The sequence below is a fragment of the Polyodon spathula genome, chromosome 8, assembly GCF_017654505.1.
Source record: "Polyodon spathula isolate WHYD16114869_AA chromosome 8, ASM1765450v1, whole genome shotgun sequence".
Lineage (NCBI taxonomy): Eukaryota > Metazoa > Chordata > Actinopteri > Acipenseriformes > Polyodontidae > Polyodon > Polyodon spathula.
The window spans coordinates 41683815-41699858 of NC_054541.1; the positions used below are offsets into that span (position 1 = coordinate 41683815).

The 16044-nt window shown below is 34.9% G+C and overlaps 1 protein-coding gene across 4 annotated transcripts in view; it reads left to right on the forward strand.

Annotated features, from left to right (window-relative positions):
- LOC121319969 (contactin-1-like) overlaps positions 1-15571 on the forward strand; it is a 95433-nt gene extending 79862 nt beyond the window's left edge. For all 4 annotated transcript variants that reach the window (XM_041257996.1, XM_041257999.1, XM_041257998.1 and 1 more), the window contains exons 17-23: positions 343-413; positions 2645-2879; positions 5135-5238; positions 8015-8201; positions 8568-8680; positions 9343-9499; positions 13315-15571. In XM_041257996.1, the coding sequence (XP_041113930.1) occupies positions 343-413; positions 2645-2879; positions 5135-5238; positions 8015-8201; positions 8568-8680; positions 9343-9499; positions 13315-13400 (953 nt within the window). In that variant the 3' untranslated portion in view covers positions 13401-15571. The remainder of the gene's footprint in view (positions 1-342; positions 414-2644; positions 2880-5134; positions 5239-8014; positions 8202-8567; positions 8681-9342; positions 9500-13314) is intronic.
- Positions 15572-16044: the final 473 nt, after the last annotated feature.

The following is a 16044-nucleotide window of genomic DNA, read 5'->3' on the forward strand; positions in this document are numbered from 1 at the left end:
TGCAGTATTAGGAGACGAGGGCAACCATACCAAATTCTACCATTCTGTAAACAGCACCTTTGGGAGAAAAAAAAGTGAAATGATAAAAGTGTGAATTTGTGTAATTATAGGGCTAAAGAGGGAGGCATTGTTTTTGCCATGTTATTCCCATTGTTTCAGAGACGCAAAGATGTTGCTGATATCTGTACTTCATTGCCATCTTTCCTCTGGTAACAGTTAAGTATTAGTCTTGGCAGTTCTGTAGACCCTTGCAGCAGTCAAAGGCTTTGTTAGTAAAGAAAGAATTGGGTCTCAGCAAACTAAGCTCATCATTAAGACTCCTTCTGTTCCTTTCTCTTTTAGCTCCCACTGTGGCTCCATCTGATATTGGAGGGGGTGGGGGAAGGAATCGAGAGCTAACAATTACATGGACGGTAGGTTCTGATATCTCACAGAGACTGTTAAAAAAAGAAAAGCCCATTCTTTGTTGTCTGTGGATGGGTTTATAGAAATTATGGACTGGCAATTGCAGGCGTCCAGCAGGGGTGTGGATTAGTAAAAAAAAAAAAAAAAAAAAAAAAAAGGTATTGTCTCACATGTGTCATCTGCAACTGTTTGACATCTACAGCGAGAGTTTAAAGAGTGAATGCTAACATAGAAACCCCAATGTCATGCTTATTGAATTGGTGTTTTTATGTACCCCAGTTGCCAATGTAATTACATTTTACATTATACTGAACCTTTGTTACCAGTTTTGTTGTATTTCAATCTTCCCAGGAATGTATTGTTTATTTAAAAAAAAACAAAAAACAAAGAATGTAGTAAAAAGAGTGCAATGTGAATTCCAGGTAAATCTCGGGTGTAAAATTGTGTGTGTGTGTGTGTGTGTGTCAGTCACAGTCACGCAGCTACTGAATGCAAGCATAGCCCATATGCAACAGCATAGACACATTACACTTTTGTTATGCAGTACATCTGCAATATATAATAACAGCAAACTGTTGTAGACTTTTGTGCTTTGTTGCTTTGCCTGTCAAACATGTTCTAGAGATCATACTGAGATTTAAAAAAAAAAACAGCATGCACAGAAATATATATTTTTTGTAAATTTTTTGTAACTAGTACAAGTGCCAGTTGTGCAAAAAGTTCTTGAACAATATGCTTTAGTAAATTATGTTATTGTAATGTGTCAATACAAGTTGATTTATTTGGGAACTGCTGTGTTTTATTAAAACATTTTAAAACCTCTTTTGTAGACTATTTGATATGTGATACACACACGGTGCATTTAAATCAACGTGGGTTTTATTTCACAAGGAGACTCAGGCCACTCATCACGGTATTTTTTCCTCATAGCTCTCACATAGGGTTGTCAACAGGCTCCAGAACCTCGGTACCCTTTAATATTTCTTACTTCACACAGATTGATGGAACAATCCTCGCAGGCATGTGTGTGCTTTTGGTAACAACAATTCAATTAATTTAGCAACAGTTCACACAATTCACACTCACTTTACCGAACACAGTTTAGAGAGGTGAGTTACAAAACCTGACTTTCCTTAAAGTGTCCTGAGATTCTGGAGCCTGTTGGCAACCCTACTCTCAGATCAGGTGACACAGGTTGAAACGTCATTAAAGAATATAGTGGGTTACCGCAAAGATACACGTCTCCTTTCTTGTAAAGGTAAAGTAAACGGTTCTGTATTTTGACATTTCTGTTTTGGGGGGGGGGGGGGGGGGGGGGTCGCTATCGGTAAATTGTGTAAGTTTCAAACTAAAATCTTATTCAGGGACATATTTCCATTCGGGAATAAAAATACTATTAAGTAAAAGGCTCAAAACTATAGATTGTGCGCATCCCTTGTTAGTAGCTGCCAGTCTGTTTCAATCAACAGTTTCCTTGACAGATTTTGTAGATTCAGTATTCGGTTCAGTATTTGGCCGAATCTTTTGAGATGGATTCGGAATTGGGTCGAATACCAAATACTTGAATTCGGTGCATCCCTAAAATATATATATATAATGATAGTGGACTGAAAAGCAGCTCACATGCTTCTATTTTCTGTCTGAGTGACTTGTAAAGTTATTTTATCAGTACTGACACGAGTTAAACAGTATCGTTTTTCACTAAAAATAATGTATTTACAGAAATGTATCTACTGAATGTAATGTCAGTGGTGTCGAAAGACAAATACAAACATACAATAAGTATAAATATAAAGATCAAACGGTTTTCAGAGCAGGAAATAATAACTCAAGAGACACACTGCTCACATGCTAGTTTAGTGCCAGATGAGGCATTCATTGAGATTTCTGTTTTGGCCATTTGCACGAAAAAATAGAAACATCTGTGACAAATTCAACTTTTTTCAAATTTTTTTTTTTTTTTTTAATCGGCTAAATATGTACTATTTGACACATGTTTGTGGTATTACGTGTCTTGTCACAGCAATTGTAATGATACGTTTGCATGCCTGATGGGTTGACAGTGTGCAATATATTCACATTGCTGGAGGTCAGATAAGACCAGTGTTAAGATATTATAAATACCAAATGCTCTTTGTGTTTTGCAGATGATGTCCTTAATAAAATTGGGGTCACACCAAAGACAGTTTGAAGATTTGTGAGTATACTGTATAGTAACATTTTTCTTTTCTCCTCATAGCCGGTGTCAAGAGAGTACTACTTTGGTGGTAATTTTGGCTACATAGTGGCCTTTAAGCCTCACGGTGATAAGGAATGGAAGAAGGTTACTGTGGCTTCTCCAGAAGCCAGGCGTTATGTACACAAAGATGCGTCTATCACCCCGTCCACTGAATTCCAAGTCAAAGTCAAAGCTTACAACAACAAGGGAGAGGGTCCCTTCAGTCTAACAGCGGTTGTTTATTCAGCCCAAGACGGTAAGTAGAATTATAAGATATAGAAATATATTGTTACAGGAGTACTATTCATGGGTTACTATTCAACCCCTGTATTACCATTAGGAATGTTATCACCAATCCCCTTTAATTATGTTAAAGACCTTTCAGTTTTTTTTCTATTTTAGTATATTTCAATTTGAAATATGTCTGTATCAAAGACAACGAATGCTATAGTGAAAAATGCGCTGGTGCTATCTGGTATTTATAGTTCAAAGTCACTTCAATGGCCTAGCAGCAATCGGATCCTGTGAACTACAGCAAAGCTTCCAGGACACAACAGCTTATCTATTGCATTGCATTCATCTATACAATAGCATAACATTGGATAATACTGAATTTAAATTTTAAAAAATATATTAAAATCATGTAAATTAGTAAAAGGAGTCTGTGTATTAGTAAATTTAATAAGAACTTTTAAGCGTCGGTTAATTGCTCCTTTAATAAAAGCGTTCTTTGTCTGTATTTATCACTCATAGTACTTCCTTATTTGAAGCCTGTCGGGTGCAGTGCTGAACACTGCTTTCCCTGTGCTCTTCTCAGCAGTCTCTTAGTTGTGCACTTGGAATTGCTCCAGGAATTGTGTATGGGTTAGTGTAGCAGTGGAGAAGCCATTTATCGCATTTGTACCACAGAGAATGTAAAAAATAAATAAACAACAGTAAACCACATAAGAAAATATTTTGAACAGCATAGTAATCCTGTGAGACACTTTAAAGACCTTCTTTTTTAAAGGCTATACAGAAACTAGTGTAAAAAACATGGGATTGGAGTTCATTTTAAAGTTTTCATGAGATACTTGCCCCTATGTTTAATAGTCTTGCAAGCAACACTGCTTTACTCCTAAATATTATGGTTAATAACTGAATTAGATTAAGAGATACAGTAACTATTGGTAATGTAACTATGGAATCATGTTAAACTGTATTCATCAAAAGTAATTATATTAAATTAGTTTGTTCATTTCATTTTGTCAGGAAAAGTTTTTAATCAAAACAGAAAGTCAGATTTTTTTTTCCTAATTTGGTTACCATCCATTAACTGAGGACTGTGACAGACAGTTTAATATGTTATTAAAGGGTGCCTGTATTTATGCTTTCAGCTTTTACATGTTTCCTAAATATGCCTTTCAATTAACATTCAATTTTATGAAACTTAAGTAGTGTACTGTCATTTTTTCTTATTATTTGAATCAATGTTCTTTGTTTGGTTTCAGAACCATCAAGTGGCAATGCAGTCAGCAATGTTGAGTAGTTAGCTGAGTTATTACCAGCTACTGACAGGCAATCAAGAAGCTATTGCAGCAAGATGCTAACAATTTAATATAATTTTTTTGATCCATATGTTTCCTTGGAAACAAAGTATTTCTACAGAACTCTGACTGTTCTGATGCATAGTTGACCCATTGCCCAGTTGGAAGATTAAATATCAGATGAAAGTTATCTGGAACAGAGACAGTAGTAGCAGTGTGTTGTAACTTGTTGTAAGAAGTGTATGTGTGTGTGTGTGTGTGTGTGTGTGTGTGTGTGTGTGTGTGTGTGTGTATATATATATATATATATATATATATATATATCCCGTTCTATATATAGATATATATATATATATATCTATATATCAGTATATACATAATATAGATATATATATATATATGTTATCTGACAGCTCACACTAACAAGAGAAATGAGATCTTTCACCAGCAACTCTTATTGAATAAAGTAAGAGAGTAAACTAGTTGCCAGTATTAATCTGTGGCAATGATGAATAAAAGCAGAAGTACTACTATGGATGATAATTAGTAGATCTATAGTACAAGGAATGAACTCATACTATTACATACATTCAGGGGTTCGATTTTTAATGATCTAACTCATGGCAGATGCTTATACTGACCTCCTAAAATGTATAAAAATTATTTTCAGAGGACCTAATTTCAATGTATGTTTATTGTACGTAGTAATTTTATTAAGTGGGTCAATAAACCCCCCCTTAAACAGTTAAAGGGTGGCAGTATTATACAGTAGATCCACTTTTTCCAAATTCTGAACCTTTCCTGGTACACGGATAAAAGCAATGTTGTAATTACATTCAGCAGTGTTACCGTGCAATAAAACTGTATGTGTGTGTGTATGTATATATAAAAAAGAAACATTTGCATTTGTCTGCTGGTGTACTCAGTAATAACATTGAGCTGACAATTCTACTGATGCTAGCACACTGTATGGTATGTTTTTCAGCTCCTATTGAAGCACCAACAGGTGTAACGGCTCGGAGCTTGTCATCCTCTGAAGCCCAGGTCTCTTGGGTGCCTGTTACCCAGCACACAATAGAGGGGTATGAGGTATGTCTGCATCTTTCATGAGGAAAATGCCGTGAAGAGTTCCCAGCAAGGTCAATTGCCAGTAGTCTAGACACTGTAAATTTCATAGAAGCATTTTTCCATCAGGTACATGGTCTAAATGTATGATGGTGCTTATTGTCAGTCAGGAATATCTTATGCAATTAAAAAAAATAGCAATTGTTTTTCAAAGGCACATTTGTCCATGAACACTCTGAGATGTTTTATTCTCCCCAACAAGATTTTGTCCACTTTTACTATATTTTTGAGCCATTTTCTTGCTGTAAATTCAATATATTGGTCTTAATTTCTGGCAGCTGATCCTTGAATGTCAAGAAATATGAGGCAAACTTACCAGCACAGGCAGGACGTATAAAGAGATCTATTCCAAAACTCATATCATTCATATGCAGACTAGCTACAAGAGAACAAATATTTGAAAAAACTAGATGTAAAACTATCCACAAACACATAAGGAAACAGCACACATGTGTTACCTAAACTCTAGCAGCTTTACAGTACACCTTTACCAGGCTAGCAACACAGTAGATTTGGAACATGTATTGTAGAATACAGTCACTGGTATGGTACAGTGGTGCTGTACTTGTTATATGGATAGTTTAAACCTTTATTTAAGTGATCATAAATTTAGACTGGCTGAAAGGTAGACATTATATAAATATAGCATGTAATGAACTAGTTAACTAGATAATTTAGAACATCTTTAAGGTCAATAAAGTGTTTTGCACATACTGTTCAGATATATTGCATGATAAAGTCAAGATCATAGTGGAACATGTCTTCCAACTGCAACAAATCAAAAAGATATCCTGATATCTGCAAATTATCTTGAGACACCTTTTTTTTTTTTAGAAGAGAAATAACTGCTCTTCTGTTTATTAAAAGCACCAGATCTCTCACTTGTATCTGATAAAATGAGAGGTCTGAAACATCTATTCTCAGAGGACATGATCAAAATAGAATGTTCAAAAAAAAAAAAAAAAAAAAAAAAAGGCTCCCATTTATATACTTTTTTTTTCAGATACAATATAAAGCAATGTCTAATTGGCTGTGTTTAAAACAAACATAGGGTTAACAATCTATGATAGTAGCACTGTTATTCCTGAATAAAAATCTGCTTGTCCCTGTTCTTTTATATCCTGACATAAGTTTACAACAAACTTGCCGGTGGGTTTCATTTTATGGTAATTATGAAAGGCTGTGCTAATATTTCGAATGTGATGCATTTTAAGATTCATGCCATTAATTTTAATGCGTTAAAAACAGTGTTTACAATGACTTTAGAATGATATTACAGAAACATTCCAATTAGACTTACTTCATCATGACCATCCAGGTTTACTGCAGATGTAACTGGAGCGTTCTGCTTGTCATAAGAGATAAGGAAGTGTATCTATTTTTGGCAGGTATTCAGTAAATCCGTTCATTAACATGTTGATTTCTGTATTGAGTGTTTTTAAAAGCCCACTGGAAGGATATTTTTCTCTCATCCGGGGCGCTGGGGCGAGGCTATAAACTTGTTTTGAAATCAACGTGGCAGTGGATGGATTTATTGAACACCCGCTGATAAATACTTCTTAAATACAATTCGTAGTACGAGTAACTTGTTTTTGCATATCTCTACTTTTGATGAAACTCAATTTCAAATTCAGCCTATAAGCTGGTAGACATTTATTAACAAACTTATATGTAATGGGAAAATAAGTTGCCTGCAAAAGCGAAAACTTTGATGATGTACATATTTGTTTACAACAGGTTTTTTTTAACAACTGCTGACTGAACTAAACAAAACATAATCATAAGTAAACACGTGTGTTGTTTCTCTCTCCCATGCTCATTTTGAATAATGTTGGTGGCACCATTATATTAAAAATTTTCTTCATAAACATGTATTTTTAGTCATTTAAATTAGTGCTCCCTCTCTAGAACGCGGGTCTGGGGACACACACAACATGAGCGTTATAACCGAGAGTATTATAAACGGGGCAGGGGGTGAGGGGCGCCGCGGGCCGCGGGCCGCATAACAACACACATCTGACTAAAATACAAAATAAAATAACTCCCTCTATATAATGCACATATAGTGAAGCAAAAATGTAACTTTCCGTGAATTAACCATTACAAAAAAAAAAAAAAAGGTAACATTCCCAGTCATGGATCATTTTAATTAGCAGTTTTTAAACTATAACTAGCCTAGCTAAATGGCGGTTGGGAGTTCAGTTCAAAGCGACAGACAACGAAATTGCGAGAGAGAGCAGGTCAGGAGAAGAGAAGAGGGAATGGGCTCGCCCCAAGTTCAGCTGCCGAAGCAGGGCTGAAGCGCCTCGTCTCCCGGAGAAAGCACAGTTCCTCTCGCAGCACAAAAGTAAATACATTAGAATGATAACCACAGTTATATTGCATGAATCACTAGTAGAGGGAATTGGGAGACATGCTGTAGGAACGTTATATCCAAGGCGCGTTATAACCGACAGCCTTATATCGAGGGAGCACTGTATTTCTAAAAGGTTTATGTTGTAATCCAATGTTGCTACAAATACAGTACAGTAAAGCACCACATTATTTATGTTGGCAAATTAATTCTCTAGGCTAGCGAGCACAAAGGTAAGCTAGTACTATTGTATGTAGAGATATTATATCCGGCTTCTGGCAGGTTATAAAGGATTGTGACAGTTTTCTATCCAATTGCTTGCAAGTTTCTTTTTTTTTTTTTTCCTTCGGTCATTGACATAAAATAGCACTTTTCTTACTTCGTCAGGTTCGATACTGGAGGACACAAGACAAAGAAGCAGCTGCGCATCGAGTACAAGTATCCAGTCTCACTAATTCGACCAGACTGGAAAATACACTTCCAGATGCACATTACCACATAGAGGTCCGAGCCTTCAACGCTGCAGGATATGGGCCTCCCAGTGAGCTCTACGATATCTACACAAAGAAAGCACGTAAGTTAATTCTTCAAATTCATTTATTTTAAGCAGTTTCTTGAATTTCACTGTACAGTATGGCGATTGCAGTACAGTCCATACAGTGGGCTTCTAGTACTTGCAGCAGCTCTGTTTTAAATAGAGCGTGGAAATGGAATAGCTCTTAATTAAGTTCATGCAAAAACTGCTAATTCTAAGAAAGTACTAGTAAAATCTATTGATCTAACCTAGTGTTCTGTTTAAATGCAATGTAATAATTGTTGTTTTTTTCTTTGTTAACCTTTTAGTATGGTGGCTAGTTTCAGCAATGCATTTAAATGAATTAGAGGTGTTTCCGGCATGCAAATAGTACATAATTTTCTGAATAATCTTGTTATTTTCCAGCTCCTAGCCGTCCTCCAAAAATAGTCAGCAAACATATTGTCGGTTCCCAAGTGAGCATCGTCTGGGAGCATGTTGAACCTTTGGCTAATGAATCTAGAATTGAGGGATACAAGGTTAGACATCGCCATATTTCAATTATTGTGTTTCAGTGTGTTTTATAAGGGAGAAAATGATACATTTTTATCTGTTGAGATATAGAGATGAAACATCACTTTTACAAATTATAACATCAGATGATACTGCCTGTTTAATCAAATCTCTTTTCAGTTGTTTACTATACTTCACACTCAAGCCAACTTTGGCATCTTTTTGATGGAAAAATATATAAAGTGAAATTTTAGAACTTTATATAGACAGCCAAGTCTTTCTGATTAATGTTATGCTTCCTGTAACAGCGATTTACTTTGTTTACGTTTCTATAAATGACAGTGTCAGGATGCATTGATCAATAACAGGTCACGTGTGAAGACTTTTAAATTGCCATGTATAATATATATGTGTATAATGTATGGTGAGGGAGGTTATGATTTGTTTTTTATTCCAGACTACCTGCAAATAAAGTCTATTTCTGGGCCTTCTATCTTAATGGATAGCTTTATATAATAAAATGCATAGTTCAATTTCTGCTAAATCATGACAGAACTAATGATGCCCTTGACTTTGTTAATAAAAAATGATACACTTTCACCAGAAATGTCAATTTTCTGATTTTACTTGTATTACTATGTTATGTAGACACATATTTTAGCATAATATTGTTTTAATGGTTCTTTAGGTGCTGTACAGACAAGAAGGACAGCCAGGAGGAATGTTGTATTCAACCGGTAAACACTATATATATGTACCAGTTCCAAAAGATGGCGAGTATATTGTTGAAGTTCGTGCACATAGTGAAGGAGGAGACGGAGCAGTGGCTCAAGTCAAAATCACGGGTAATTGCTTTAATTTATTCATCTTTCAATTAGGGAAATACCTGTACATTTAAGTGAAAGTACTTTCCAAGTTATGTTGTAATTCATACAATCAATGAATGTTAGTTAGGTAGTTAGTTAGGTAGTTACTTAGTTGACCAGATGTGAGATTTATTGCATCGTGATTAAGGCATATCAATTTGAAATAGTCAAAGAGCAGCATCTTGTTACCAAAGGATTATTTCCACTGTTTGTTCCTGAGGTGGGTGTGATGGTACTTTAATGGTGAAACTTGTGTTTTAACTGAATCGATGCACATAGATGCATCTAATTCAATTGGGGTGGAGGTTTAATCTAGTTCTGTAGTATACCTGCATGGCTATATTGACATGTTTGCCAGTATATTCAAGTTCAGTATCAAAGAAAGGTCAATATTGAAGATATCTGATATGACCAATGCAGTCCAACCCTGGTCCTGGAGAGCTTCAGTCCTGCAGGTTTTATAAGTGCCTTTACATCATCAATAGCTAAAGATCTGGAACACATGTTAATCTTGACTAATTAAGCCAGTAATGGGTTCAATTAAGTAACAGAGTTGGGTTGAAACAACAACCAGAAGACCCTGTAGCTCTCCAGGGACCCTGATCTAGATGAAGAATATGTTTTTAAAAATGTATTTTATACACTGATGCTGGGATAACTGAAGAACAAGCATTAGCTACAAGTGTTACTAGTTTATAAATTCATAGATAATCTTCCTAGACGACCTACTGGTCACTCTATACTACTTATACTTAGACTGCACTTCTATATACCTTATTATTGGAGAACACAGTACAATAAGTAACGCTACCAGACCTGTATACCTAGTGATGACTGGTTATCAAGCAAGACATTTGATATCTGAAATAAAGTGGTGAATTCTGAATGCACTTTTTCTCCATTCATATTCTTATTTGAGTGGAACATCTAAAGAGACTAGTTTAAAAACTAAACAAAACCAAAAATAGTATCACTGATAACTGAGTTTAATGCACCATTTCATTTTTCCAGAAGTATAGTTTTTTATGAACAATTTGTTAAACATAAGTTTATTTCACAAATCAAATTTACTGTTGTCAACTTTTTTACACCATCAGTATTGTGTTTGGTTTGCTGAGTTGTAGCTCAAAAACAAAATATGTAAGAAAGTTTTGAACTACTGGAATTTTGAACCAAAAATAGCTTTTTATTCCACAAAAAAGTTGAGAAAACTTTGCATTGGGAAGAAAACCCAGTAAACCTAACCCCTAATGTTTAGATATGCTGTTTTATTTCCATTTTATTTCAATGTATGTATGTATTTTTTTCTAATGCCTAATTTTACAACACACAAATGAAGTGGGGAACACTAAATACAACTACATTCAATGTTCCCTTTATTGAATTAAATCAAATTATAAAACCTGAATGTGTGGTCAGTGTAATACAGTAGATGGTTCACAAATCATCTTGCAAGCAGAGCTAAGCTCTGCTTGCTAATAAAATGCATGAATTGTAATCCCAGTTTCTACAACCAATCTGTTGCCAAACTAATTATAGCAGACAAATTATATGGTGTGGAAAGCTATAATGTAGTGGAAATATTAATTTTCTGTGAATATGAAGCATGGACAACAAAACTTGTGCTAGAGCCATTTTCTATTTACATGTGTTGTTCTTTTAAAAATGTCACTCTGAGTTAAGTTAAAAAAGGATTTATACAACAGGAGAAATCATTTTTGATACATCTACACAAGCAGTAGTCTTTTACCGCACTCCCTAAGAGCTCTTTCTTGCTGCAACATGAACCAGGTGAAGCTGAAAGGTCAATATCTGCTCGTACTCGGCAACTGCCAGGTTACCATCAAATCTCAACAAAGCAATAAACACATTACATGCATTTGACAACACCTTTCCTCAAGCCCTTATTTTCCCCAGTTTAATTTATGCTTTTCAGAATCATCCATACATCACAAAGTGACAACTGCAACCGCACAGCAATTTGCCTCATTGAGTTCATGTTTTCCAATAGACAAATTGTATGCACTAATTTAATATTGAATTCTGTCTTAGGAACGCACATTGTCATCTCCACACAGATGTGGAAACGTTAAGTGATTGATATTTCTAATATTGCGTTTTTTTTTTTTTTTTAATCCTTACCTTTTGAACACGTTCATGAACAAGTTTGTGTCTCATGCATTTTCAATTGTAAAGTAGGGTTTTGGGTTAACTTCAGCAGATGGGTATTGTGCGTTTGAAATCAATCATGACAGAGTGCAGGTTTTTTGGTATTAAAATGCTTGTTTTCATACCCATTTAGTTCATCGTAACACTAAACACAACTATTCTGTACAGTGTATAGTGCAGTTTATTTTGCATTCCAGAGCTCAATGCTTTGTCTGTATCCAGCCTCAAACAATATCTCTTAAATTAAGGTTTGACAAATGTATAAGTACATTAGTCTAGTGTGGAAATAAAACAATGTGAAAATGAAACATACCAAACCTCAATTATCATTGTTAAGAGCTAGCACATACTGAAGGAAAGTTACCAGGGAAGCCGGTGTGCTAGCACCATACATTAACATTTTTAAAGTGTTGGTAATTTATAAATAACGGCAAGTCCCCACAGTCCATGACTTAACTACCTCCATGTGTTCATTCCTTTGCCCTGTTTTTTGTTGGATACATTACCTTTTTACAAAGACAGCTATAACATCTTGTAATTGATCTCACTTGCTGAAGGAAGCACCGTCATATCCATTATCATTCAGCCTGAACGATCTTGACAGCTTGATTTCATGGGCCCTGAAAATAAAAGCAGTCAAGAGGGTACAATGCAGAAGGTTTAAAAACATTGTGAGTTTAACATAATCCTTAACAGCATTGCCGTATGTATGATCTGCAGGGCTGCGGCTGGTCCGTGCCTATTCTTTCACTTCATAAACCAAATGCTGCCATGTTTATCAAACTTCATAAACCCCATTAACATACTTGAGATGAAAGATCCGCATATTTCTAAAATAAAATTCTAATAACATTTGTTAACAAGGCTCATGACGTTTGATGACAGAATTCTACAGGAACGGCCACCGCACAAATTATCCCTTCAAAATGACAACTGTTTATTTATTGTGAACAGAAAAAAGACTTTTTTTTGCACTCCCCACCATCAGAAGTTCAAAGTCAAAAAAGTTGTTTTAAGAAAGCATAATCCACTGACTTGAAAGGCACACAGCAGTTGTATCCCTGAAGTCATGTGATTTATCCATGATTTTAGCAACTAATAACATTATCAATTAGCAGACACTTTTATCCAAAGCAACTTGCTCTAGGGGGTGAACTATGCATCACAACTGCTGCTTCAGAGTCATTTACAATAGGACCTTGGTTTTACATCAATTCTGAAGGACGGAACACATTGAGGTTAAGTGACTTGCTTGGGGGTTACACACTGAATCAGTGGCTGAGCTGGGATTGAACCAGGAACCTTGTGGTAACAAGCCCCTTTCTTTAACCACTGGACCATAAACCCTCCTATATTAATTCAGGTGGCTGTCTCCAATACCATGCATGGTAAAGTATTACAATTTTTCCTCGAAATATTTTGGCCAAGCGTCTCGACAACACCCAATATCCATTGCTTAAGGCTTTACTATGAATAATACATTAATACATACACCGTAGATGCCAAGGTCCAAACTACATACTGTATCCAAAAAAAAAAAAAAGAGTGTACATATGTTCTCTCATTGTCTGTGAAGGAATAGCACTGTCTGAGTACTGATTGTCTGTTTTTGTTTCAAATTGTAGGTGGAGGACCTGTAAGTGTACAGTCTGCCAGTGTCACCAGTTTGCTGTTTTTGGTCCTGGTTGCTATTTGTTACCTGGAGCTGTGAATGTCGCCACATTATTTGTCTTCACTCTAGTGAAGTGGACTCCGAAAGGTTCAAGCCTGTGAGGACGTTGGCTCTTTCCAGAATCCCTGATATCATCTTAAAGCCAAATACAACGCTCTTTGGAATATATAAGTGGAAAAGACTCATGAAATGTTTAAAGGACAAAGACAGCCAGAAAATCCCATATTAAGTACCTATAAAAAATATATTTGAAAGAGAATTATTTTAACTTGTTCAATATGCCTTATAGAAACATTTACACTGATATTTTACAGTTGCATGATTTGGTCTCAAGGTACAAGATACCAGTGATATAAATACAATAGCTAAGGCTGTTAAATCCCCACAGTAGGGGATTTACCTTCAAGAACAAATGTCCAGTTTATTTATTAGAGCATTTGGGTGTAAGTGGTACGTGTAAGAGTAATTGAGTCTGTCTTATATGTTTGTGTTCTGCAAATTGTATTAACGGCTGTTGTTCCTTTCTACATAAATAAAGCACCCCCTATATAGATACAGTCAAAACCAATACAAATTTCATTTACATGCTGTATATAGTAACAAACTTAAATGTTTCATTGTGCAGCTTAGCTTTCCTTGCTATAGCCTACATAGGCACAGCTCATCACTATTTGCACATCTAGCAATTGGCTTTTTGCATTTTTTTAAACTTCTTAATTGACATTGTAGGATAGCCATACAAAAACCAATGGTATTTTTTTTTAACATCACAAGAAGATTGATAGGCATTTTGTGATTCAAACTCTTCTGATGGTGCTTTTGGAATTGTATCTTTGTTCTAACATGATACAATTCTTTCAATGTTGCAAGATCAAGTTGTGTGCTAAGAATCTTGTGATAATATCTTGACAAAATGTCTGTTTTTGTCTAAGACCAAACCTAAAAAATATACAATAATGCTTATAACAAGTTAATGTAAAGAAAAATCTGACATGAAAACAATTCCCCTGTGTCTGGCAAAATAATATTGAGAAACACTTTCAGTCTGTAGCATAGTTATGACCTGCCTTGGCCTTTACTGATTGGAAGCAATAAGAACAAGAATAATACAAAAATAGAAACTTAAAGCAATGAATAGGAAATATGAACATGTATACAGTAACTCACTGACAAAAAGTGTTATAGCATCCATTTTAAATGTGTGGTGATGACAATGTATTTGAGAATCATAATACTGTATATAACAAATTGACTGGACTGAAAGTTGGTAAACAAGTATGATAGAAAAAAAGATATACTTTTGTTTTGACTGTATCATTGGGAAATCAGTATGACATGCTGGTGCTGTGTAAAGAATGTACTTTTTCTTGTTTAAATGGTTGATATTCCAGTCTGAGTGTGAGTGTTGACTATATGAAGTGGTTATGAAACAGCTGGCTCAAATAGTGCAGTGTCTGATGCTTCAAAAAATACTAGCTTTGAATGATGTTTTAGTAGCATACCCTGGCAAGCTCGGTAGAAGTAGTTTTTATCTTTTAGAATTTCGCAGAAAAAAAATAAACGCAGCAAGCATATTGGTATTAACTGTCAAAAAGCAAAATAGGCACAATACTGCATAAATATACATTTCTTTGTTATAATTACAGTAATATATGATTTTTGTATTTTTAAAATATGAAGGAAACAAGTTGTTTATGAGTTTTATGTCTATGACTTAAAAATTTTTGTTTGATATAATAATTTTTTATGACTTATCACAGAAATGTTTATTGAAAATAGAGATAGTTTCCCAGAAATGTTTTGTTTGAAACGCATCAGTATGGTACACAAATATACACTTCTGCATTGTGAGTACCTAATATCAAACAACCAAAAATTGTTTTCTTTTCTACATAATCAACAAATCACTGGAACAAATTGTCAAATGCATGAATGCCTTTAACTGCAAAATATATGATATTCAGAGCAAATTGGTACATTTTATTGTGCATGAAATGGAAATGGAAGGTAAAGCTTAATTTAAACATAATTACATATGAAAAATAATTCAACTCACATACTGATCAGTAACTCTAAACTGCCTTTACTGGTATAAAAACATACATGTTTGAATGAAACCCTCTCTGTCAGAAATATTGTAAATAAGCCTAACCTATGTATTATCTGCTTACATAAAGTCAGTCTTCTCAATTAAAATTTATATAGACAAATGTGTTGTTTTCTGTGCATTGCGCCATATTCAAATATGGTATTTAGTTCATATTCAGTTGTATTTAGTGGTGGTCCCCACACAGTAGCAGATGCCATGTACATTCTAAGATGTGCATTCTATTTCATGGGAGCTGTGATTCAGATTATCCCTGCTTTGCTGTAGCCAATTGGCAAGGCCTCCAGTGGAAAGTGTAATCGGCAGTGTTGCGTGTGTTTTGCAGGCCTCTGCCTGTTGCAAATGGGTCATTTTAACAGTTAATGTCATAATTTTGCTGAAATATCATACCTTGAAACCTGAAAAATATCGACATTTCAAAGGAATGTGTTTCCACTTGGTTTGAAAGATTTGTTAGTGTGTTACTCAATCAAAAGTTTATTTGAGAAAAACAACACCTTTTGGCATACATGATATGTATTTGATATGCCAGATCTGTATTTCACATGTACAGTTATATGTAATTTGACATTTACT